This window comes from Malassezia sympodialis, genomic scaffold (assembly GCF_000349305.1).
Source record: "Malassezia sympodialis ATCC 42132 genomic scaffold, msy_sf_4, whole genome shotgun sequence".
NCBI classification, from domain to species: domain Eukaryota; kingdom Fungi; phylum Basidiomycota; class Malasseziomycetes; order Malasseziales; family Malasseziaceae; genus Malassezia; species Malassezia sympodialis.
The window spans coordinates 65164-88521 of NW_017387802.1; the positions used below are offsets into that span (position 1 = coordinate 65164).

General features: G+C 64.4%; 9 protein-coding genes across 9 annotated transcripts; 5 read left to right on the top strand and 4 right to left on the bottom strand.

Moving 5' to 3' along the window:
- Positions 1 to 445: 445 nt before the first annotated feature.
- On the top strand, positions 446 to 4942 carry MSY001_0851 (uncharacterized protein; the record flags this gene model as incomplete). The annotated part of the gene is made up of 2 exons (XM_018885943.1): positions 446 to 497; positions 522 to 4942. 2 exons carry the CDS (start codon positions 446 to 448, stop codon positions 4940 to 4942), a joined length of 4473 nt encoding a protein of 1490 aa, XP_018739466.1.
- A 21-nt stretch (positions 4943 to 4963) lies between these two features.
- Positions 4964 to 9728, bottom strand: MSY001_0852 (uncharacterized protein; the record flags this gene model as incomplete). Its single annotated transcript, XM_018885944.1, has 2 exons — positions 4964 to 8063; positions 8449 to 9728. The coding sequence occupies 2 exons, from the start codon at positions 9726 to 9728 to the stop codon at positions 4964 to 4966; spliced, it is 4380 nt and encodes a 1459-aa protein (XP_018739467.1).
- A 950-nt stretch (positions 9729 to 10678) lies between these two features.
- On the top strand, positions 10679 to 12480 carry MSY001_0853 (uncharacterized protein; the record flags this gene model as incomplete). The annotated part of the gene is made up of 2 exons (XM_018885945.1): positions 10679 to 12357; positions 12387 to 12480. The coding sequence occupies 2 exons, from the start codon at positions 10679 to 10681 to the stop codon at positions 12478 to 12480; spliced, it is 1773 nt and encodes a 590-aa protein (XP_018739468.1).
- Positions 12481 to 12516: 36 nt separating this feature from the next.
- Positions 12517 to 16842, bottom strand: MSY001_0854 (uncharacterized protein; the record flags this gene model as incomplete). The annotated part of the gene is made up of 3 exons (XM_018885946.1): positions 12517 to 15017; positions 15114 to 16222; positions 16433 to 16842. The coding sequence occupies 3 exons, from the start codon at positions 16840 to 16842 to the stop codon at positions 12517 to 12519; spliced, it is 4020 nt and encodes a 1339-aa protein (XP_018739469.1).
- A 75-nt stretch (positions 16843 to 16917) lies between these two features.
- On the top strand, positions 16918 to 18355 carry MSY001_0855 (uncharacterized protein; the record flags this gene model as incomplete). Its single annotated transcript, XM_018885947.1, has 4 exons — positions 16918 to 16996; positions 17021 to 17097; positions 17121 to 17255; positions 17279 to 18355. The coding sequence occupies 4 exons, from the start codon at positions 16918 to 16920 to the stop codon at positions 18353 to 18355; spliced, it is 1368 nt and encodes a 455-aa protein (XP_018739470.1).
- A 130-nt stretch (positions 18356 to 18485) lies between these two features.
- Positions 18486 to 19426, top strand: MSY001_0856 (uncharacterized protein; the record flags this gene model as incomplete). Its single annotated transcript, XM_018885948.1, has 2 exons — positions 18486 to 19263; positions 19287 to 19426. The coding sequence occupies 2 exons, from the start codon at positions 18486 to 18488 to the stop codon at positions 19424 to 19426; spliced, it is 918 nt and encodes a 305-aa protein (XP_018739471.1).
- A 9-nt stretch (positions 19427 to 19435) lies between these two features.
- MSY001_0857 (uncharacterized protein) lies at positions 19436 to 20683 on the bottom strand (the record flags this gene model as incomplete). Its single annotated transcript, XM_018885950.1, has 1 exon — positions 19436 to 20683. One exon carries the CDS (start codon positions 20681 to 20683, stop codon positions 19436 to 19438), a length of 1248 nt encoding a protein of 415 aa, XP_018739472.1.
- A 103-nt stretch (positions 20684 to 20786) lies between these two features.
- MSY001_0858 (uncharacterized protein) lies at positions 20787 to 21953 on the top strand (the record flags this gene model as incomplete). Its single annotated transcript, XM_018885951.1, has 1 exon — positions 20787 to 21953. The coding sequence occupies one exon, from the start codon at positions 20787 to 20789 to the stop codon at positions 21951 to 21953; it is 1167 nt and encodes a 388-aa protein (XP_018739473.1).
- Position 21954: 1 nt separating this feature from the next.
- On the bottom strand, positions 21955 to 23136 carry MSY001_0859 (uncharacterized protein; the record flags this gene model as incomplete). The annotated part of the gene is given in 2 exon segments (XM_018885952.1): positions 21955 to 23109; positions 23122 to 23136. The coding sequence occupies 2 exon segments, from the start codon at positions 23134 to 23136 to the stop codon at positions 21955 to 21957; spliced, it is 1170 nt and encodes a 389-aa protein (XP_018739474.1).
- Positions 23137 to 23358: the final 222 nt, after the last annotated feature.

The window sequence follows — 23358 nt, forward strand, 5'->3', positions numbered from 1 at the left end:
GCAGGTTGCTCGGGAAGGACGGCGCCCCGCTGGCACGAAGCGCTGACGACTGGCCCAGATCGGCTGTTTCTGTCACGTCCACAAAAGGGACGCGACGCCATCGGAGCCACCACTTGAACGCCTCTGGTCGCCAGAGGCGCTGTCCATGAGGGACTGCGTTAGTGGCGCAACGTACGCTCCAGCGTGCGCATGGACCAGCTGCGGAGCAGCGGTAGGGAAGGGCCTCCAGTCTCGTCCAGCGCATCGACTTGGAATGCCTGCTGCCCCGCAGGGTGTGCAGACGCCCCCAGCGCCACGCCGTACAGGCACACCACGGCCCAGATCCACACGCGCATCGTCCAGGCGCAGGCGGCCCTGGCGAAGCGGTGAGCTTAGGTACGCTTACCTCATCCTGTGGGCCAAAAAAATGGGCACGGCATGGCAGCGGCTCTGTCTCGCATTCGCGATGAAGCGGAGCAGGACGACGGACGAGTCGCATCCCAAGCGCGCGTCGTCAAGTACACAGACATCCACAAAGAAAGCTAAAAAGGATGTGCCTGTGGCGCCCAACGTCGCTGCCCGCCCGTCGGCCGTCGCGGCGTTCCCACGTGGTGGCGGCACGGGCCTGACCCCGCTCGAGTACCGCCAGTCGGTGCTGGAGGGGCGCAAAGAGTCGATGAATGACGACCTCTTCCAGGAAACGCCCAAGTCGAAGCGCACAAAGCCGGCCCCCAAGGCGCGTACCAAGGCGAAGAAGGCCACGGAGACGCCAGCGCCGACCGACCGCCAGCGCGTTGAGCTTCTCAACTACAAGCGCCTCTTGCCCGGCACAAAAATGCTGTGCTGTGTGCTGGCCGTACACCCCCTCGCTATCGTCGTGTCGATGTGCGACCAGCTGTTAGGACACGTGCCAGTGACCAGTGTGAGCCGCCAGCTGACGGAGCGTCTGCAGGCGGCTCTGGACGACGAGAGCGACAAGGAGGACCTCGACGACGCAGACGAAGAGGCGCCCCCGGAGCTTCATGAGATCTTCAGTGTGGGTCAATGGGTTCGTGCGAGCGTGGAATCAGTGGGCGCGCCCGGCACCCAGCGGCAGGCGGGCCTCGGCCGCGAAGGCGGCGAGTACGAGCGCGAGAGCCAGCGTGTGCAGCTCACGCTGGAGCCGCATGTGGTCAACGAGGGCATCAGCGCGAGCGACCTGAGCGAGGGCTACGTGCTCTCCGCGACCGTGACGAGCCGCGAGGACCATGGCTATGCGCTGGAGCTGGGCGTGGACGACGACTTGCATGGCTTTTTGCCTTTCCAGTACACGCCGCCGCCCCTACGCGTGGGCCAGGTGGTGCTGGTGCTGGTGCGCGCGGTCGACGGGCGCGTCCTGCGCGTGTCGCTCGCCGAGCCGGGCGCGCCGAATGTGCCGAGTGTGCCGCCCAGTCAGAGTGCGATGCTGCCGGGTGTGCCGGTGAAGGCGCTGATCACGACACGCGTGCCGCAAGGCCTGAATGTGAAGCTATTCGGCATGCTGGATGGCACGATTGATAACTTCCACGTCCCTCCGCACCTGGACGAAGCGGCGCTGGCGCCGGGGAAGAAGATCCTTGCGCGTGTGCTGTGGAATATGCCGGGCGACCTGGACCAGCTGCAGGAGTCAGCAGCCGATACGGTGGGCGCCCGCCGCCTGGGTCTGAGCGCTGCTGCACATGTGTGTGAGCTGCGCACGCCCCTAGTCGGTGACCAGGCGCTGACGGACGCGTACCCGATCGGCGAGCGCGTCCAGGTGCGGGTCACGACCGTGCTGTCGGGCTGGGGCCTCATGTGCGAAGTCATAGGCGCGGATGTGGCGGCATTTGTGCACATCTCGCACGTCGCCGACGAACACATCGATGCCCTGGCGCCGACGCAGGGCAAGTACCGCGTCGGCTCGGAGCATGCCGCGCGAGTGACGGGGCATGCCATGACCGACCGGCTGCTCCTGCTCAGCCTGCAGCCGTCCGTGCTGGAGAAGCAGTATATGCGCGTGAGCGAGGTGCCCGTCGGCGAGGTGGTGCGTGTGACGATCCGCAAAGTCACGCCGCAGGCCATCTTTGTGCGCCTGAGCAGCAATGTCGACGGTGTCGTGTTCCCTCTGCACTTCAGCGACGTGCACCTGGCGCACCCCGAGAAGAAGTTCAAGCCGAATCTGTCGATGAACGCGCGCATCCTTCACACGGACCCCATGCGGAACCGCATTGTGCTTACGCTCAAGCGCTCGCTCGTGCAGGCCGAGCTGCCACTGATCACGAGCATCGCAGACGCCCAGCCTGGTGCCCTCACGCTGGCTGTCGTGGTGAAGCACCTGCCTGCCAGCCTGCTAGTCGAGCTGGGCGGTACGCTGCGGGCCATTGTGCCCCTGGCGGAGGTGTCCGAGTCGACGCTCTCCGCTGCGCACCTCGCCGAGCTCTTCCCCCCCGGCAAGGTGTGCAAGGTGCGCCTGATCAAGGTGGAGCCGGAGGAGCGCCGGGTCCTGGCCAGCATCAAGCAGGCGTCGCCGGCGTACCTGGAGAAGCTTAACGTGGACGCCGTCGAGCTTGGCGAGAAGGTCCAGGCGCGCGTCGTCACGGTCCGTGATGACGTCGCCATTACGCTGCTCGAGCCGGCCGGCACGCGCGCGCTGCTAGCACTGGCGTGCGTCGCGCGTCAGCGTGGAGCGGAGGTGAGTGAAGTGCGTGCATCGCTGGCAGAGGGCGAGCTGCTGTCGAACTTCTACGTCGTGAAGAAGAATGCGGCCAAGGGCCTGGTTGTGCTGAGTGACCAACCGCCGAAGGGCGACTCGAAGCGGGTCGTCGCTGGCTCGCAGTTCGAAGGCCGCATCGTGGAGCGCCATGCGCCGCAGCTTGCATGCACGGTCGCTCTCGACGGCACGCACGACCGTGCGCGTCTGCATGTGACCGAGTGTGCGGACGATCTGACGGAGGCCGTGCTGCCGGCTGTGCACGATGTGGTTCGTGGCGTGGTGCTGGACGTGCGCCGAGGCGGACGGGAAGTGGACATTTCGCTGCGTCCGTCGCGGCTGGGCCAAGGCACGCCAACGGACGCGCCTGTGGACACTGCATCGCAGCTCGAGACGGGCCAGCAGGTGCGGGGTATTGTCAAGTCGATCACGGACCATGGCGTGTATGTGTCGCTTGGACGCCGAGTCGATGCCCGTGTCATGATCAAGGAACTCTTTGACGAGTACGTGAAAGACTTCCGGCGCCACTTCCACGTTGGTCAGTGCGTCACCGGCACGGTTCTACAGGTGGACGGCTCTGGCAAGGTCGAGATGTCGCTTAAAAAGAGCCGCCTGGCGCCGAGCAAACCATCGGCGACGCAGTGGGGCGACTATCGCGTGGGCGACAAGGTCCGTGGCCATGTTCGTGCGACGGCCGAGTATGGTGTGTTTGTGCAGATCGACGGGACCAACATTAGCGGCTTGTGTCACAAGAGCGAGCTTTCCGACAACGCCAAGTCGGATGCAGTGCGTGCGTATGCGGTCGGGGACCGGGTCAAGGCCGTCATTCTCAAGTTGGACGCCGAGAAGAAGCGTATCTCCTTTGGTCTGAAGCCCTCGTACTTTAACGAAGAGGACTATGAGGACGAGGACGAGGAGGAAGACGACGAGGAGGATGGGGAAGACGACGGCGATCTCAATGATGATGAAGATGAAGAGGAAATTGAGCAGGGCCTTATCGACGGTGAAGCGGAAGATGATGATGAGGGGGAGGAGGACGAAGAGGACGACGACGATAACGAGGATGTCGATGTCGAGGACGACGACGATGAAGATGTCGATGTCGAGGACGACGACGATGAAGATCTCGACGATGACGACGACGACGAAGATGTTGACAATGAGGATGTCGACGAAGACGACGACGATGAAGACGATAATGGAGATCTTACCAATGACGACCATGTCGATGAGGAAGACGATCTCGACGAGGAAGACGATGCCGATGTCAACGAAGCACCGTTTCACTCACTCCAGCAGGGCTTCCGCTGGGATGCTCCGATGGACGAGGATGACGATGGAGAGTCTTCCGACGAGGAGCCCGTAACGAAAGCATCTGCCAAAAAAGATGCTGAGGACGACTTTGCCGACGATATCGCTACGAAGAAACTCGACTCGGCCACCGACTTTGAGCGCGTGCTGCTGGGCTCACCCAACTCGTCGTTCCTGTGGATCCAGTTCATGACGTTCTATCTTCAGACGGGCGATGTCGAAAAGGCCCGCCAGGTCGCGCGCCGCGCCTTCAAGGTCATCCACTTCCGCGAGGAGCAGGAAAAGCTTAATGTCTGGATTGCGCTTCTGAACCTCGAGAACATGTACGGCTCGCCAGAGACACTCGATGCCGTGTTCAAGGAGGCCATTCAGCTTAACGATGCGTTTGAAGTGCACATGCGCCTGCTGTCTATCCTCGAGAACTCGCAGAAGCTCGAGGAGGCTGCGGACCTGTTCAAGCGCACCGCAAAAAAGTTTGGCTTCCGCCCCAGCGTGTGGATCGACTGGTACCAGTTTCTTCTGCGCCACGAGCGCGCGGAGGAGGCCCATGAGCTTGTGTCGCGCAGCCTGCAGAGCCTTGATAAGCGCGAGCATATCCGGGCCCTTACAGCGTACGCTCTCGCCGAGTTCAAGATCGGCGACGTGGAACATGCACGCACCATGTTCGAGACGCTCGTGTCGCGCTACCCCAAGCGCCTGGACCTGTGGTGGCAGTACATGGACCAGGAAGTGCGCCTGGGCAACATCAATGGGGTCCGCTCGCTGATGGAGCGCGTGTTTGTCGCTCGCAAGCACTCGACGAAGCAGATCAAGGCCCTCTTGCAAAAGTGGCTCGTGATCGAGAAGCGCATCGGCGACGAGGACGGCGTTCAGGCCGTCCTAGACCGCGCTCGTGCCTTTGTGGCTAGCGTGCAGAACCGCACCCAAGAGGCGGAGAGCGACTAAGGACATAGACTACATATATACCTATTCGTCTTCGGTGGCATGATAGCCGGCGCGGCGCATCGCGCCCAGCACGCGGCGAGCCTGAGCCAGCTCTTTTTCCAGCTTAAGGACCTCGACCTGCTGCTCCATCTCGCGCACCTTGAATTCATGCGTCGCCATACGCGCGTAGTCAATGTCTTCGGACGACGTCTGGCGGTCGGTGATCATGCGCACCTGTTTGACGAGCGCGCGACACGCCTCGGTCACCGCTTTGGCCGCGCGCTCCAGGCGGTCCTGCGTCTCGGACATGAATTCACTCTTCACACGCGAGGCAGCGACCAGCTGCACCGTGGCAGCGCTGACTTCGTTCGATGCCACAATCAGCTGCTCCAGGCTGTGTGTGCCCATAATCACACCATCAGCTGCCTCGATCAGCATGGTCGAGGCAAATGCCACTGCGCGGGCCGCAGAGATGAGGCCCTCGGTCCAGCGGTTGTTTTTCTTGTAAAACTGCTGCACCGTGCTCGACCCACGACCCCGCGCCACAATCTCCTCCTGGCTCGCGGTGGCCGAGCGGATGAGGCCGCCAATGGCTTTCATAATCGCCAGCGCCGCCTCGAGGATCGCGTCGTGCACTTGCAGCTCGGTCGTCGAGTAGCGCGACGACGACTTGTCGCGGCCCAGCAGCGCCTGCAGCCGCAGCGTCGCCTGCTCAATCGTGCTCGCAGCGGACATCATCTCCCGCTCGATCAGATCGCCCAGGTCGCTGCCCTGCGCGCCCACCTGCTGTCCGGATGCAATCAGTCCCTGGGCAGCATCGGACAGTCGACCCAGCGCTTGGCTTGCCAGGGCATTCTGTTGCATCGCCACGTTGCTGCGCTGCGCTATGCTCAAGCCCGCGAGACGGAAGGACTGCACGTTCAAAAAGACACGCAGCAGCACACTGCCGGCCTCCACCGCCACCTGCGTCAGGCGCTCGACTGCATCTTCGTCGCGGGAGAAGCGCAAGATGCCCTTGAAGCTCACCAGCGAGTCGGCCGCGGCTTGGGCCATCTGGTTCGCCGACTTGATCACGGCCACATGCTCACCACCAGCCTGCTGCTCGACATGCATGGAGAAGACGGCCGCAAACTCGTTGGACGACGACTGCGTCTTCTCAATGAGCGACAGCACATACTCGGGCGTCGTTGTGGACGACCCGTTCGAGGCAGGTGACTCGAGCTCGTACAGCGCATCGTCCAGCTTGTCAGCACACGCCTGTAGAATCGAGTCGATAATCGCACTCAGCTTCTTGGAGTTGTCAAGGATGATGGTATCAATTTGGGCATTCAGGGCCTCATCGGACGTGCCCTGATCCAAGCGGATGTCGTTCATCTGCCGGATCGTTGCATCCATACCCTCCTGAAGAATGAGCGCCTCTGCATCCTTGGCCTCCAGCTGCGCCTTGTGCGAGGCCAGTGACTCTTCCAGCTCAGCAATCTGCGCATTCATACGCGCCATGATGGACGATACTTCCGTGCCACGTGCCTGTATGGCATCCTCGGCGCGCTCTTCAGCAAAGCGCAGCTCCCGCTTGAGCCGCTCCACCTCCTCGCGCTCGCCGCCGCGCATGCGATCCAGCTCCAGGCGCGCACGGTCGCGCTCGCGAATCATATCCGACATTTCGAGGTTCTTTGCCTTGACATCGCGCTCCATACGCTCCATCTTGTTGATCGCTTCCTGGGCGCTGCCCGCCTTGAGCTGTACTTGCTTGTACTTGCCCAGCAGGTCCAAGTGCTCGGTCCGCAGCTGCGAATACAGCTTGGCCAGCGCCTCGTACTTTTTGCGCCACGTATCCACCTGCTCCTGCAGCTGCTGCAGCATCTCGTCCTTGCCGCCCATTTGCGCCTGCATGTGTTGGGCTGCGCCGGCCAGCTCCATCTCGAGCGCCTTCACACGCGCATCGTACTGATGCAGCAGGAGCTGGTCGCGCTCGTACTGGCCGCGCATAAAGAGCAGGTCGCGCTCCAGTTCCGCCGCACGCCCGTGAATCTGGTTCATCTCCTGCGAGCGCAGCAGCTGCTCCTGCAGAAGATGCTGGTGCTCTGCCTGGCTCGCTTGCTGTGCGGCAAACTCGCGCTCTCGCTGGGCTGCGAGCTCCTCGTTGCGGCGTGCCTCGGCAGCCTCCTCTTCCTTCAGACGCCGCTGCTTTTCCTCAAACTCTTTGAGCATGCGGGCCTGCTCATCGATCTCAGACTGAGAGGGACCGGCCGGCGGAGGCGTGGGCTCGCGCGGCGTCTCCTGGCGCGGCGGCAGCTCCGGCGCCTCGGGCGGCGGGGCCAGAAGACTAGGTGGCTCCGCATTTAGCTTGGGCACATTGATCAGGCTCGTCAGGTACTTGAGGCTCGCGCACTCAAAGTAGAAGCGGCGGAGCTCGTGGTGCTGCTTCTGGTAGCGTCCGCGCAGGGGCTCGAGTGCATCCATAGCATCGGTGCGTCGGTGCATGGCACGAAGCATCGAGGTCAAAAACTTGTAAATGCCGTATGACTCCTTGACCAGAGGGACGAGCGACGAAATTTGGCACTCGTTCGCACGTCCCCGGAGTGTGGCAAACACCTGCTTCTGAAGCTTATCGATGCGGTCCTGCAAGTTCATCAGCTCGATGATCGTCTCGTAGCCTTCGTCGGGGTTGTCGATGTTCTTGAGAGAGATGTACTCCTCATACTCAAAGAGGCCATTGAACTCTTTGTGCACGCGGTGGAAGCGCAGCTTGGACTGGATCAGCGAGACATAGGCAGCGATCAGCTGGCCATACCCACGCGGACCTTCACGATTCAAGCGAGCGCACGTCTCGAACCAGTTGGCCTGGGCCTGGGCCTCGCGTAAGACGATAGGATGGCCTTCTTGCAGGATTTTGTGCACGGTGATAAGCGCCTTGAATGTCTGTACCTCGTCGTTTAGGATCGGCAGGCTGCGCAGACCCGTCCAGATAGACTGGGATGACTTGTGGTCCCATGTGTAAACAATGCATTTCCGGACGTGCTTCTGCTTGGGGGAAGTTTCCTCGGGACTGGTGGCCTTGCGGAGATGCATCGCGAGCTCCTGCTCCGCCTTCTCGCGGTCCAAAGGACGCGTGCCGAAAAACTGCTCCGCATAGCGCGACCTTCCATGGTTAGTGGTTTCTACTCACATGGCGACAGGACACGCCTAGAACTAGCCACGAACAGAGGAGGCCAATGCGGAGACCTTCAAGGGCGAGGTGTGCTTCGCCACTTGCGGACGAACGCGTGCTTAGCTCAGCACTCGCACGGGGACGTGGCAAAAGGTATGACCAAGGTGGGGATCGAACCCACGAATAACGGCGGTGTAGGAGACCTAAAGCCGTCGCAGTAACCACTTTGCTACTCGGCCGGAGTATCGTCCACGACAATCATACGGTATTTAGCATGGAAGTGCTACAGAGTAGCGTCCGCGCGCACGCGACCGCCCATTAGATGACACTATCGTGCAGCTCGAAGAACACCATGCTCCAGAAGAGGAAGGCATACGACTCCAGACCCGGTGTCAGGAGGCTGTCTTGTTGCAACGGCAAGCCAAGCGTCACTTCGCCAAACGGCATATCACGAAGGTAGGGCTCGTTGGACTGAGACCAAATTGTCTTGCTCAGCTTCCCGCGCACACTGTCGCGGCCCAGGAGCGGCAAGAAGGACTTGCGCGCCTCGTTCAGCTGCGCAATGCGGTGGGGATGCGCAAACTGATGACCGGTACCCGTCGGCGCAACAGGCTCAGCAGCGCTCGTGCTGGCAATGAACGACTCGACCGTGTCCTTCGCCGTAGACATCGACATGTGCGTGCTGCGCCACGCAATGGGCGCCGAGCTTCCAATCACTTTGCGCAGCTCCACAAGCATGTCAACCATGCGCGAGCGCCACCACTCGAGGCGCTTGTCCGACAGATCGCCCGTGGCATCCAGGTGCTCGCTATCGTCCTCCATAGCCCACGCGGCCAGGTCCCACAGACCAGACGAGAAGACGACGAGGTCCGGCTGGCTCGAGGACGCTTGCACGCCATTGTAAGCAGGTGACGAGGACATCGACGACAGGTACGGCTGCAAAAGACTCTTGAGACGGCTTTCGAATGAACCCGGAGGGAAGTACGACGGCTGGGCACGCCAGAGCTCGTCCGTGTCGGCGCCATAGTGGTAGAACGACGTGACCAACGTAGAGTACTGCGGAATGAAGCAGTAGTCGGCCAGGACGACATTGTTAGCACTCTTACCCGTGTACGCCGAGACCTGCTTCAGGCTTGCGCCCCAAGGGTGCGACGCGTCGACCGCCACGGGGGTCTCGCCAACCATGGCACACAGGTTGCGCACCATGGCCCGATCCACCGCATCGCCGACCAGCAGGATAGTGCGGTTCTTGACCGTGCGGATGACCTCGTCCTCAGCCTGCTTGGGCGTGTTCTGCGCACGGAGCGCCGCCACCGGCCCCACTTTGGCGCCAGGCAGCAGAGACAGCAAGTGGGGCAGGATGGGGGTCGACTGGCACGTCGAATCGTACGGTTTCCACACAGGGTACGGATCGTGCGAAACGTATCCAGGCTTCATGTAGGGGTTGCAGCGGCCGTAGTAGCGGCTGCCCGCGAAAGACGCCGACGTGGGCGGAGGCGCATCACGCACCAGGCCCGCCAGCGAACTCAGGAAAGAAAGTAAGAAAAACACGCAGGACACAATGGTCAAGGCCATACCGATGGTATACACGGTATCTTTCGACGCGCTGGAGCGCGACGAGCCCGTGAGCGGGCGATGGCTCGACGAATCCGACATGGCGTGCGGGAGAGCGTCGAAGACCGTGCCCGGCGTGGAGGAATGTGTCACGTGTGTGGGACCTACATGAGCGTGCAGGCAGGAGCCCCGGACGGTGCGGCGCGGCGGTCCTCGGCGGCCTGTGCCATGAGCTGCGCGAGCCGCATTTTTTCAGGGTCTGAAAGCATGCCGCGTGCATGGCGCTCCTGCATGGCACGTATAGTGGATGCGCGCTCTTGCGCGGCGCGCCGTGCGATAGCAAAGCGGCTCGATGTGGGGCGAGGGGCGGGCGCCGCGACGGCGGGTATCTGGGTATCGGAGGTAGCCTGGGGCTTGGACGAGGAAGATACAGCAGGTTTCGGAGCACGCTTGGGGTGCGCGCCCGTGCACGCATGCCGAGAAGGCGCACGGTGGTGGAGACATACGGTCTGAGCACAATGAGGGCACTGTTGTAAGCTATTCCTACGCACCTTCACAGGCAAGTGCATCGCAGCCTGGCATCGACTGACACAGCAACGCTGTGATAGGTCGCTGGCCTGAGACAGAAGGGCGCGGCATCCACCGCGGTCGAGCGACGGCGCTGTCCAGTGGCTCTCCAAAAGCGACGAGAGTTCCTGAGCGGGCATATCCCGCCGCCATCCTCGCGGAGGCTCTTCGCATAGGGGACATAGGGGCACGAGCACGTCGCGTGCCGGATGGGGGCAGGCATGCGCCTCTTGCCGAAAATGCTCAGCACAAAACAGGCGCTCGCACGCCATGCATCGGAGCGGCAAAAAGTCCTCGCGCTTGCAGTGGAAGCATGGGGCCCCGATCCATAGCATGAAGCCGCTAGGATCACGAGCGGGGGCCATGCCACGCAGGAAGCATCGTGTCGAGCCCGGCGTGGACTGTCACGTGGTGCGCGAACAGACCTCCGGCCATGAGGCTATATGGTGGAGGCAGGCGGTGTTGGGCGCCTTCCCCGGAGCGCGATGAAGTCCGCGGAGGCACCCTGCGAGGTATGGATTCATTTGCCGACGGACCTCGTATGGCTGTCTCCGTCTGCTTCAGAGGATGTGCCGAGTCAGGATCAGCTGCTGGATGGTGTTGTGGAAATTGAGTGCCCCACAGATCGCATGCTGCACGGCATCGAGATCCGGCTGTTGGGGCTCCAGACGATCGGCTACCCGGTCATTGCCGAAGAGAAGCTCCATACTGAAAAAGCCAAAACGCTCCGATGGGAAGAGGCGGTGGTGCTGGACCGGACCATCACCATCGAGACGAATTCACAGGCCGCCCACCGCCCTGTGCCGACGAGCGTAGACGCGACTCAAGAGCAGGGCCTTTATCTCACCAAGGGCGTGCACGACTTTGAGTTTCACCTGATTCTACCTGCGTGGGTGGCACCCTATGAGCGGTGCAGGTATGGGCGGACAAAGTATACGATCACAGCCACGGTGCGGGGTGCCGGCAAGAACGGGCGGGATGTGAGTGTGTCGCGCGACCTGGTACCGGTGCAGCAGCAGACGCCTGAGAATGGACCGCTTTCCTTTGAGCTTATCTTCAATGATACCCACGAATCGCTGCACGACATGACAATCACGCTCACAGGCGTATCGCTTACGGTGGCGGGTGTGCTGCACTTGTCTCTCGTGCACCCAGCGCCGCCACCGACGCTCAACGTGCTCATGGTGCGTGTCTTTGTGGAGCAGACGTACGAGCTGTACTACCCGAGCACCGATACGTGGGAGGTCATGCCCGTGGAAAAGCTCAAGGTGTGGGAGCTGGGCGTGCCGCCGCCCCGCACGCGCGAGACAAACAACGCGTCGTACTGGGAGCTGGGCCTCTGGACGGCTGAGGGCGTCCAGCGCGGCACGCGCGTGGGCAAGGCTGCGCGAAGTGCGATGAGCGTCGTGCGGCCGCTGGCCGGTGACGTCGCGTCCATGCCGGGCTACCGCATCAAGACGGCCGTGCGCTTGCCGGACCACGCCCGGCTGCGGCCCTCGACCATGCAGGGCACGCGCACGCGCCTGCGACTCTCACATGCCATTGGCGTCGAAGTCCTGTTTTCCCGCCTCGATCTCCTCGAGGACCGGCCACAGAACGAGATGGCGGGTCTGCCGCGCTCGCAAGTGTTTTCCATGACGAAGACCGTGTCGATTCCGACGTGCGAGTGCACGCACGACGCGATCCACCTCCCTCCGTACACGGAGGCGTCGCCAGTCACATCGGCGCCCGCGACGCCCCGCACGTCGCGCGCGCCGACGCTGCCGCTGCCGAGATCCGACGCGCCGCTGGCCTCGCAGCCCGAGTGGAACAAGCTGCTGCACTCGCTGCAGTCACTGTCGTCGCAGCGGTCGCGCCGTCGGCTGGTCAAGACGCCGCCTCCGAGCCTGGACGTGCCACAGAGGCACTCGATCGACAGGGCGGGCTCGGGGTCGAACACGCCCGTGATACCCGTGCACCGACCGAACGATGCGATCCTGGCGCAGCGCAGCCAGAGCCAGCCGTCGCACCTACCGCGAAATCTGCCGGTAGGCACGCCTTGGGCAGTGACCAACATGCCGCCGCGCTCAGGCGAGAGCCACGCGTGCAACTGTACGCAGTCGATGGCGCAGCTGCTGCAGCTGGACGAGCGCCTCGTGGAGGGGGCGCCGACCGCGCCGGGTGCGTGGGACGAGAGTGGCGCGTCGGATGCAGCGCCGCCGCCGTGGACGCCGTCGTCGCGGCCGACGTCGCCGACGCACGAGTGGTACTCGCGCGCGCGCGGCATCCACAGGGGCCTGAAGAATGATATGCTGGAAGGCCGTAGTACGTCGTCGCCGAGCTACTAGAAATAGAGACTGGCTGCAAACACAATGTCGCGGCGGATCAGCTGCTGGCACGTCTCCATTTTTTCCAGCAGGTCCATGTCGCCAATCACGCGAGACGCATCGCGCACCTCGCGGAACGTCTCGTCGAGGCGCGTGATGCAGCGCACAATGGTGCCCTCGCCCACGTCTGTGAGCTGCATAATGTCGTTGAAGTGCATACCGCGTGCCCATTCGTATACGACCTGCATGAGGCCCATGTGCATCGTCGACGCGTCGTCTTCCGCGTTCAGCTGGTGCGCTAGCTGCACAGCCGCCACACGGTCGGCCGTATCGACGATGCGCTGGTATCCTTCGCGGAGCGTCGGCGTCAGCTCCGGCTCGACGCTTGTCTTGTCCTTGAAGTGGAACACGCTGAGCAGCGCCGCAATCTCCTCAGGCGCATACTCGACAAACGTGTTGTCGAGCAGGAGCTCTGTGAGGATCAGCTCGTTGGCGCTGCGAATTTCGCATGCGACGCGCCCCTTGAGCAGCACCGTCTCCGAGTCGGGATCGATAAAGCGCAGCGCCTTGAGCACGTCGATGCGCTGGTGGTAGTCGGGCAGCAAATCCAGATTCTCGCTCGACAGCGAGGCACGCACGCGCGCCATGTCCAGCTCGAGCCGCTTGCGGCGGTGCATCACCTGGTACTCGCGCAGGAACTCGGGCGAGTCCATGAGGCTCTGCACCTGCGCGAGCTCCGCCAGCACTGCATTGCGCTCGCGCTGCGCGTCCTGGAAGTCCATGCGGCGCATGCGCGACCAGTCGACTTCGAGGCCGAGCACCGCGTAGCCGGCCGGCTCCGACGCGGAAGCCAGGTGCGCGTGGATCGCGGCCATCGGCGGGCGCAGCAGCTCAAGCGCGCGCCGCAGCGCCGACGGACGCCGCGACTGGATCGACGCGCTGGGAATCGACGCGGTGATCGACGTGACGAGCACCACGCTCGACAGAGGGATCTCGCGTGCTTCCGCGACCCACTCGCCCTGGGCGAGCTGCGCGGTGAAGGCCGACGAGATCCAGAGCGGCAGCGCGTCGCTGCGCGCCCGCGAGCCACGCTGGCCCGGCGTGAGCGCAAGCAGCGCAAGGAAGCGCTGGCCCGTCAGCGGACGCACGAGGAACGCGGGCGCAAACCCATAGGTGCCCTCGCGCACCAGCACGACACGCCCCGACGCCAGCATCTTGGCGCCCTGCGAGTGGTGCGCAGCGAGCGCGAGGCATGCGTCGCTGAGGCGCGTCGCCTGCACCGAGAGGTCGTACAGGCGCTCGAGCTCGTCCAACGGCAGGGTGCACGCCGCGAGCTCTGGCTCCATCGCCGCGCGCTTCGACTGCAGGTTCTGCAGCGTCTTTTCCTGCTCGGGCCGCAGGCGCTGCGTCGCGTTCTCCGAGAAGGAGCGCTTGATCATCTCCTCGACTTTGAGCGCCTCGATGCGCAGCAAGTTGAGTACCATGCTGTAGGTGATGCGGAACTGCGACTTGAGCTTGGTCGACTGGCCCAGCATCATGTGGTTCAGCGTGTGCACGTCGGGGTCCTCGGCGATCACGATCACCACGCCCGTCGCGTCCAGGCCGCGACGACCCGCGCGGCCGGACATCTGTGTGTACTCGCCCGGGAGCAGGTTGCGGAAGCCCTGCCCGTCGTGCTTGCGGATGCCGCTGAACACAACGGAGCGCGCGGGCATGTTGACGCCCATGGCGAACGTCTCGGTCGCGAACAGGACCTTGACAAGGCCGCGCTGGAAGAGGAGCTCGACGAGCTCCTTGACAATGGGCAGTAGACCACTGTGGTGCACACCGATCCCGCGGCTCAGCAGCGAGCGCATGCGCGTAATCTGCGGCAGGTTGCGGTCGACGTCCTTGAGGCGCGAGAGGCTGCGCTCGATCACGACGTGCACCTCGCTCTTCTCGCTCGCATGGCACAGGTCCGTGTTGGGCAACGCATCCGCATACTCCTCGCACCGCCGCTTGCTGAACACAAACACGACGACAGGAAGCAGCGAGCGCTTGCGCAGGAGGCCGACGAGGTGCACCCACAGCGACTTGTCGGTGGCCTGGCCCGGGCGCCGCGCCACTTGGCCATAGCCGCCGCGGCCCTGCGGCGCACCGCGTCCACGGCCCGGCGGCCCGCCGCGCNGGCCGCCGCGCGCCGCGGGCGCCGAGGCGCCTGGCGCTGTGCCCTCGCGCTCCTGCTTCGAGCGCAGGGCGTCGGCCGCGTCGTGCACGCCCTTCGCGAAGAAGCGGCCCTGTGCATCGACGACCTTGAACAGCTCCTTGCCCGCAAACAGAAAGTGCTCGAGCGGCACCGGACGTTTGGGCGTCGATATCACATACACGTCCTTCTTCTTCGTGCGGCCCACCCAGTCGGCGAATTCTGGCGTTAGTCGACCCACGTACCCTGCGTATTGGGCACGGTCGCCGAGAGGAGCACAATATTGATGTGCGCCGGCAGGAGAATGATCACCTCCTCCCACACGACGCCGCGCTCCTGGTCGTTGACGTAGTGCACCTCGTCAAAGATGACGAATTCCACATCGCGGATGAGGTCGGCGCCGCGGTACACTGTGTTAGTCGCGGTACGTACGCATGCTGCGCAGAATCTCGGTCGTCATAATGAGGCAGGTAGCCTCGGGGTTGATCTGCACGTCGCCGGTCAGAATACCGACATTCTCCGCGCCAAACGTGTGCTTGAACTCGCGGAACTTTTGGTTCGAGAGCGCCTTGATGGGCGACGTGTAGATGCAGCGCGTCATGTGCTTGGTCGCGAGGGCAATGGCGTACTCTGCCACGACCGTCTTGCCGGCCGAGGTGTGCGCGGCCACAAACACCGAGTCGCTCTGCTCGAGGTGATACACGGCCTGCTTCTGGAAGGTATCGAGCTCGAACGGATACTCGTGCGCCATGACCGGCACGAGCTCGTGGAAATTGGTCATCTGCTTCGACGTGTGGATCATGTGCGCCCACTCGCGGCGCTCCTCGCTCGGCGCCTTGGTCACACTCTGGAAGATGCGCGGCAGCGACTCCTCCGGGAGCAGCTCGTCCACGAGGGCGTCGTCGTTCTGCGCCTGCGGCGCAGTCTCGGGCATCTTGTACAGACCCTCCTTGTCCACCGTAATGACCGTGCGGTCCAGGTGCGCCGGCGACGCCTGCGAGAGGTCGTCCCGCCACGTCGGCACACTCTCATCCAGCGGCGCGTGCGAGAGCGCCAGGCCGCGCGAGAAGCCAGGCGGGACGGTGCGCAGCGCGCCCGACGGGCGCTTGTCCGGCTCGTCCGCCGCCACAGCGTCTTCGAGGCCGCCAGGGCGGAACGGCATAGACGACGTCGAGCCACGCACAAAGCTCTTTTGCGTCGACACGGGGCGGTGCAGCGAGAGCGACGAGCCGTCCAGCTCGTGCAGCGAGGCACCAGATACGACCTCCGAGTAGCCGACGACCCGGCCCTCGAGGCCGGAGCGCACAAACTGCAGCGACGTTGTGCTGGGCGACGGATCGAGAGCCAGCATCGTCTCGAAGCGCGTCGGCCGCGCCCAGTGCTGCTGCGCGTCGAGCATCCACGAACGCGCCAGCTCACACGAAGGCATCAGCAGCGCTTCCTCGATCTCCGCGCGGCGCTTGTCCGCCTCGGACCCCGGCACGAGCGCCAGCTCGGCCCACAGCGCGTCCATCGTGGCGGTCGAGAAGGAGAGGCCACCGCTTTGTCAGCAGCGCCTCGGGCACTACGGGGGTATCTAGAAACCTGCGCGTTAGGCCCGGCCACCTACAGCAGTCGCAGTCGAATGGGCAGAGCGGCGTGCCTGAGTCAGTGAGCGCTTGCGTACCGCCACCCTCGTTGAGCCGCAGCTCGTCTTCGGTAAAGATGCGGAACCCCTCCTCCGTGCGTTTGCCTGCGTAAGTAGCCCATACATACGATCCCGGCCACGCGAGTCGGCAAACGCCGCGTCGTCGTCGTCCGAGGGACGCGCGCGCGGCTGCACAGGAGCGCTAGCGCGTGCAGGCGCCGATGTGTCGTGCACCACGACAGGCGTACGACGGCGCGGCGCGTCGGCCTTGGACTCAGCGGCGCGCGCATTCTTGCTGCCATCCGTCGGCGTATCCGACGACGCAGACGCAGCGCTCGGCGGCGCCTTGGGGCGGCGCGCAGCGTCCGCGGCGTCCCCGCGTTCCTCGGACGCGGGCGCCGATGCAGTACCTGCGCGCTTGTGCGGCGGCGCACGATCGTCTCCGTGAGTCGCTGCCCCCGGCGCACCGCGCTTGCGCTTGCGCGCAGGGTCCGTGGGCAGGGAGGCAAAGATGTGGTCGAGCTCGTTCGTCATCGCACGAGACAAGCCGTGCCGCGCAAAACGGCCGGTTTTGTAGGTGGAGGCACTGTCCGTGCTCGCGCTCCGACGATGAACACGCCGGGCCTCGTTGCAGTGGCGCAGGCCTTCGTGCGCCCTGGCGTGCTCGTACCGCACCTGCAGGTGGCCTGTACGTCACTCTACTGACACACAGCCCTGCGCCTCATTGACTGGCGCCAGGTGCGCGCCTCGGGCGTGCGCTACATTGTGTACGACAAGGACAACTGCTTGGTACGCTGGCGCACTAACGCGAGACACGTCCACACCATGACGCACTCGCGCCGGCGCTCGAGGCGACGTGGGATGAATGCAAGGCAGTGTTTGGCGAGGAGAACCTCCTCATTGTGAGCAACTCGGCGGGCTCTAGCCAGGACCCGACCGGCCTCGCGGTACGTCGGCCGTACTGATGCAGGCGGAGCAAGTGTCGTCGAAGCTGGGCGTCCCGATCCTGTGCCACGCCGTGAAAAAGCCGGGCCGCGCGTGTGCGCAGCAGGTCGTCGACTACGTGGCATCACAGCATCTGCGTAGCCCTGACGCGGCGCACCCCCCTCGGCTGCTGGTCGTAGGCGACCGCATCACGACGGACATGGCCTTCTCGTATCGCATTGCGTCCCTCTTGGGCCGCGCGTATCCTCATGAGCGCGATCTGTGTATTGGCGTGCTCACGCACGAGCTATGGGGCCGGGAACAGCTCGGAACGCGCGTGATGCGCATGCTCGAGAATACGGTGCTCCGGCAGCTCGTGCGGGTGGGCATCCCGCCGGGCGGCACGTGGACGGCCCGCGGCGCGCCGTCGCCTGTGTGCAGCGCCTGGGTGCGCGCCGTGGCGCCGGCTGATGCAGCGCCGCTTCCCGCGCCGCGCAAGGCACGGACGCACATGCGGTGGCTCGCGCCTTTGGTCGACGCATGGCGCACGATTGTGCGTGAAACGTTCGGCAGCGTGCGGCGCGTGCGGGAGCTGACCTGGTCGGTGTGTACGAATGCGCCGACGCGGTCGTGGCGCTCGACATGGCGTAAGCCGCAGCGGCCACCCCCTGCGCCTTGGTCGCGTTCTATGTCGACCAGTGCGCGCGCGCGCGGTGCGCTGCACGAGAAGCCTGTGCCGCGGCGAGTGCCGACGGCCGATGCGCCGCGGGCGCCTCGCGCTGTGCCGACGTGGCTTGGCATCCCGCGGATCCGGTGGCTCATGGCGCTGGCGACGCTAGTGCTCCTACCACTCGGATTCATGGGCGGCATGAAGCTTAGCGAGCTGGTCGAGCGCTGGCGCATTGGCGATCTATCGCACGAGGGCGAGGCGCGCGTCGACGCTCCGCCGCCGGCGCCGGCGCCCGAGCCCGACGTGGAGGAGACACAAGTGCAGCTACGGAAAAAGATCTCGAGGTGTGTGAGGATTGCTGACGCCAGTCTCGAGCTTGAGCACTTCCACCTGCGGCGCGAGCGCTCCGTCCTCGACGACAAGCTCGCCCGTCTCGCGGCGCGGCCGGCATAACATAGATCCTCGCGCGCGCGGGCCGCCCATATTTCCCATACTCGCGGCCGCCTCGCGGCGGGGCCGGCCGATGGCTCCTCGACGCACAGCACGATGATTCTGCTGGGGGCTGAGAACACGATTATTCGGGATGTGCTCACGAGCAAGTTTGCTGCGTAGGTGCTGTCTCTCTGACCGCAGTCCCGGTGCCGTGGACCAAATGTTCACAGACTTTGACGGCGTGGCCTACCACCTAGAGTCGACGAAGGAGGGCCCCCTCACGCTCTCGATGGACATCCGCTGCTGGCCGGAGCTCGTGCAGTACGGTGTCGTTGAGAACCTGCGCGCACTCTACGGCACATGGATGCGCGCTGAGCCGGAGGCCGACTACCGCATCACGCTGCAGTTTGACTATGCGGCGGTGCCGCCCGCCGGCGCCGAGCGCGATGCGCTGATCCAAGCGGCGGCGCTGCTGAAGCGCCATGCGATGGCCGCGCCCTTTGAGCGTGCGTTTGCGCAGCAGGCTGAGCTGGAGCGCGCGTTCGAGCCGGGCGCCGCGCCGCCCACGGGCGAGCTGCTCCCCGTGCACTACCGCGCGGACGAGGCCATGTTTGTGTTGCCCGCGCACGACCGCGTGACGGTCGTTATCAGCACGCGGTTCGAGGAGGAGACGGACCGCATCTTTGGCAAGGTGTTCTTGCAGGAGTTTGTGGATGCGCGGCGCCAGCCGTCGATCCAGAACGCGCCGCAGGTGCTGTACTCGAACCGCGAGCCGCCGCTCGAGGTGCGGCACCTCGTCAGCCGCGGCGCCCTGGACGACACGGGCTATGTGACGTTTGTGCTGTTCCCGCGTCACTTTGCGCACCCCGATGTGCGCTTCTCGACCATCTCGCACATCCAGCTGTTCCGCGACTATTTGCACTATCACAGTACGTGCTCCGCACTGACGCAGTCAAATGCTCCAAGGCCTATATGCACAGCCGCATGCGCTCGCGGGTGAGCGAGTTTCTCAAGGTGCTCAACCGCGCCAAGCCCGAGCACGCCGAAAAGGAGCGCAAGACCGCCAGCGGTCGCACGTTCCGCCGCGCATAGACCTGTACATTATGCAAGCGCCTCCCACGCGAGGGCCGTCCAGATGTAGGCACTCTCGTCCTGCCGTCCGAGGCCGTGGCGGCGCGGCCACTGCGCGCGGTGCACGACCGCGAGGCGGAAGCCGTTCTGTGGGACATGCGTCGCAAGGGCCTCATCCACCGTCTTATACAGGCCTGCGAGACGGCCGGCCGTGCGCACAGGCAGCAGAATGTGTGCACGAGCCTCGGGATCCACGTCCGGCTGCACGAGCAGGTACGATATCGCCCCCATGAGCCACGTCGCATGCATCGGGTCGTACACCGGGTCGGCGGCCAACAGGAGGTCGTACGAATGCGCAGGTGGGAGCCGGCACGGCACTGCCGCGCCACTCGCACGCTCAGGGCACACCAGGTCGTACATCGCGCGCCAGTCGAGCGGCTCGCACTCGATCGTGACGCGACCGCTCGCGAGGCCCAAGTAGTGCTTCACATTGTACTGCAGGTTCGCCAAGACATCGGCATGGTAGTCGGTAAGGCCGACGGTGGCGTGGTCGACCGGCAGCACGCCCTCGCTAAGGGCACGCGCAACGACCATACCGACGATCCCTGTCCCTGCACCTAGCTCCATAGCCCGGAAGTGCGCGCGGCGCGGCGCACCCGGCTCAAGTGCAGTATGCCACGCACCGGGGCGCCGCACAAATAGGTCACTCATGATAATCGAGCTGGCGTACGTCTGCACGCCGACGGCTGCGGCGGCCTCGGCGGCGCCCTGGCGACTGTGCTGGTCGGAGGGGGGCAGCGATGCGTCGCGCACGCGCATGTGCACCTGCAGTACCGGCGTGCCTTCGAAGGGCGGCGGGACGTCGGCGTCCGGAGTGGGAAAGCAAAAGTCACGGAGCAGATCTCCCGCTTCGAGGGCCGACGTGCATCCTGCGAGGATCTGCGCGGCGTCTTCCACGGCCGCGCGGCGCTCGGGCGTATCATCGATCCACGCGAGCTCCGACTCGACGAGACGCCCGAGCCAGTTGAGCACGTAGGCGCGCTCGGTAGGCTCAGCGCGCGCTGCATCGAGGCGGTTCTGCAGGTCCTCGTCTACGGCCGGCGCCACGGACGCAGGGGGTGGCGCATACACAGCCCGCAGCTTGCGCAGCGCATCGACAATGTATGGGAGCTTGGGCTCTGCACGCAACCGCGGTAGTGTGCTGGTCGGCGGCAGCGCCACCGCCGCCTCGGCCAGCACGCACCAGTCTGCTGCCTCGTCGCCGGCGTGGGCGGCCATCGCAAAGAACACGCGCCGCCACGGCCGTGCACGCTGAGTCAGCCGGCCCCGCCGAGGTCCGGCCGGCTAGCGCACTGACGCAGCGCACTATCACACCTTAATCATGCCGTTCCAGCAGGACCCGCACAAGCTCTTGATGATTCCCGGCCCTATTGAGGTCGCGGACGACGTCCTCTACGCGAATGCGCACCCATCCATGGCGCACACTTCGCCTGAGTTTGTGCCTGTGTTTGGCGAGGCGCTCAAGATGCTGCGTACCGTGGTCGATGGCCCGACGGCGCAGCCGATCGTCATTGCCGGTTCGGGCACGCTTGGCTGGGACATGGCCTCCACGAACCTGCTCGAGGCTGGCGACGAGGTGCTTGTCTTGACGACTGGCTATTTTGGCGATAGCTTCGCCGAGTGTCTCGCTACCTACGGCGCGAAGCCGACGCAGCTGACCGCGCCCGTCGGTGCTCCCTCGTCGCTGGACGAGGTCGCGCAGGCGCTCCGTGAGAAGAAGTACAAGGCGATCACCATCACGCATGTGGACACGTCGACCGGTGTGCTGAACGACGCCGAGGGCATCTCGCGCGTCGTGAAGGAGGTCAGTCCCGAGACCCTGGTCATCCTCGACGGCGTCTGCAGCGTCGCCTCGGAGGAAATCCACATGGATGCGTGGGGCATTGACTACCTGCTCTTTGCGTCGCAGAAGGGTCTTGGCTGCCCGCCGGGCCTCTCGCTCTCGCTTGCGAGCGAGCGCGCGATCCGCACGTTTGAGGCGCGCAAGACGCCGCCCGCCATCTTCTTCGGCTCGTGGAAGAAGTGGCTTCCTATCATGAAGGCGTACGAGTCGGGCAGCGTGGCGTACTTTGCGACGCCCCCGGTCCAGCTCATCTATGCGCTGCACACGTCGCTGAAGACCATCACGTCGGGCACCGTGTCGCTGGCCGACCGCCTCCAGCGCCATAGGGACGTGTCGAAGCAGGTCAAGGACGGCATTGTCGCGCTGGGCCTCGAGCAGCTCGCCGTGCCGGAGGCGCGCGAGACGGGCGTCGCGAACGGTATGACAGCGGTACGCTACCCGCCGGGCATGGGCGCCGCGGACATTCTGCCCAAGATGGCGCAGCGGGGCGTCGTGTTCGGTGCGGGTCTGCACAAGTCTTGCAAGGACGAGTACTTCCGCATTGGCCACATGGGCGTCTCGGTCGTCAACAAGGAGCGCGGCGACATTGAGACGCTGCTGCAGCATCTCGGTGAGGTGCTCAAGGAGAACGGATTCTCGAAGTAGTCTACGAAAACATCTTGCTGTATGCCGCACGCTGCTTGGCGATCCGCGCCTGGCGCCGCCGCTCGACGGCGGCCTTCTCCTGGGTAATGCCTGCATCGCCCGGCGCATAATGCAGCGCGGTGTCGAGCTCCGCCTTCGCATCGTCGTCGCGCTTCATCACACTGTAGGCAAGCGCCCGGCGGAAGTGGGCCTTGGCGAGCTCCGCCGCCGACGGCGCGCCTGGACCGCCCTCCGCCGCGCGCTCAATAACTTGCGTCGTGAGCGCCTCAGCCTCCTCGGCCATCGCCGGCTGCGTCTTGAGCGCACAGAGCGCAGCGTTCAGCTGCAGCGGCGTGCGCAGACCGCGGTATTCGGCTACCAACGCCTCGTTCGTCGACTCGGGCAGGTGGGGGTTCACGAACAGGTAGCGCAGCGCCTTTTCGTACTTCTCGCGGGCGAGGCCCCACTGTCCCTTCGCCACAAGCTTGGCGCTAATCTCCTTGAGCGTCTTGGCGACCTCGAGCGCCGACTCGGGCTTTTCTTCCAGCGGCAGGTCCGAGTCCTCGGGATACGGCTCGTACGGGTCGCCCGTCTCGTCAGGCTTAATACCAAAGTCGAACGCGCTGTCAGCGAGCTGCTCCGCCGAAAACTCGCCGCAGTCAGCGATCTTGATGTCCTCCTGCGGGCGGTCGTTCGCGCCGGTGGGACTCTGCTCAATGTGGCGCACTACGTCGCGACCCTTGAGCACCTTGCCAAAGACGACGTGCTTGCCGTCCAGGTGCGGCGTCGGCACCGTCGTGATAAAGAACTGCGAGCCATTCGTGTTAGGACCCGCGTTCGCCATTGACAGCAGGAACGGCTCGTCGTGCTTGCCCTCCAGGTTCTCGTCTTCAAACTTCTCGCCGTAGATCGACTCGCCGCCCGTGCCGTTGAAGTTCGTAAAGTCACCTCCCTGGATCATAAAATGGGGAATCACACGATGGAACAGGCTGTTTTTGAACGACAGCGGCACTCCCGCCTTGCCGGTACCCTTCTCGCCCGTACACAGAGCACGGAAGTTCTCCGCCGTTTTGGGTACCTTGTCCTGGAACAGCTCCAGCACAATGCGATTGCCGCCCTCACGCGAGGGCGGCGCACCACCAACAAATTCAATATCGAGGTCTGCATAAGTCGCCGTCTACGCACACACAACAGGGTTCGTCATGGCTCACTAGCAAGAAGCGAGGGCCTCGCCGGCGCGCATCCAAGGCTGCTCATGTGGAGGCGTCGAGGATCTTCCAGGCCCTTCGGTGGCCGTGGCGGCGCTAGCAGCGTGTGCGTCGCATCCGTAGAGGTCGTGTCTATGTGACTAGGCTGCGCCCTGAGGGCTCTCGCGCTGGAGCAGCTTCTTTTCATGTGAGTGCAATAACGTACGACCTGGAGAAGC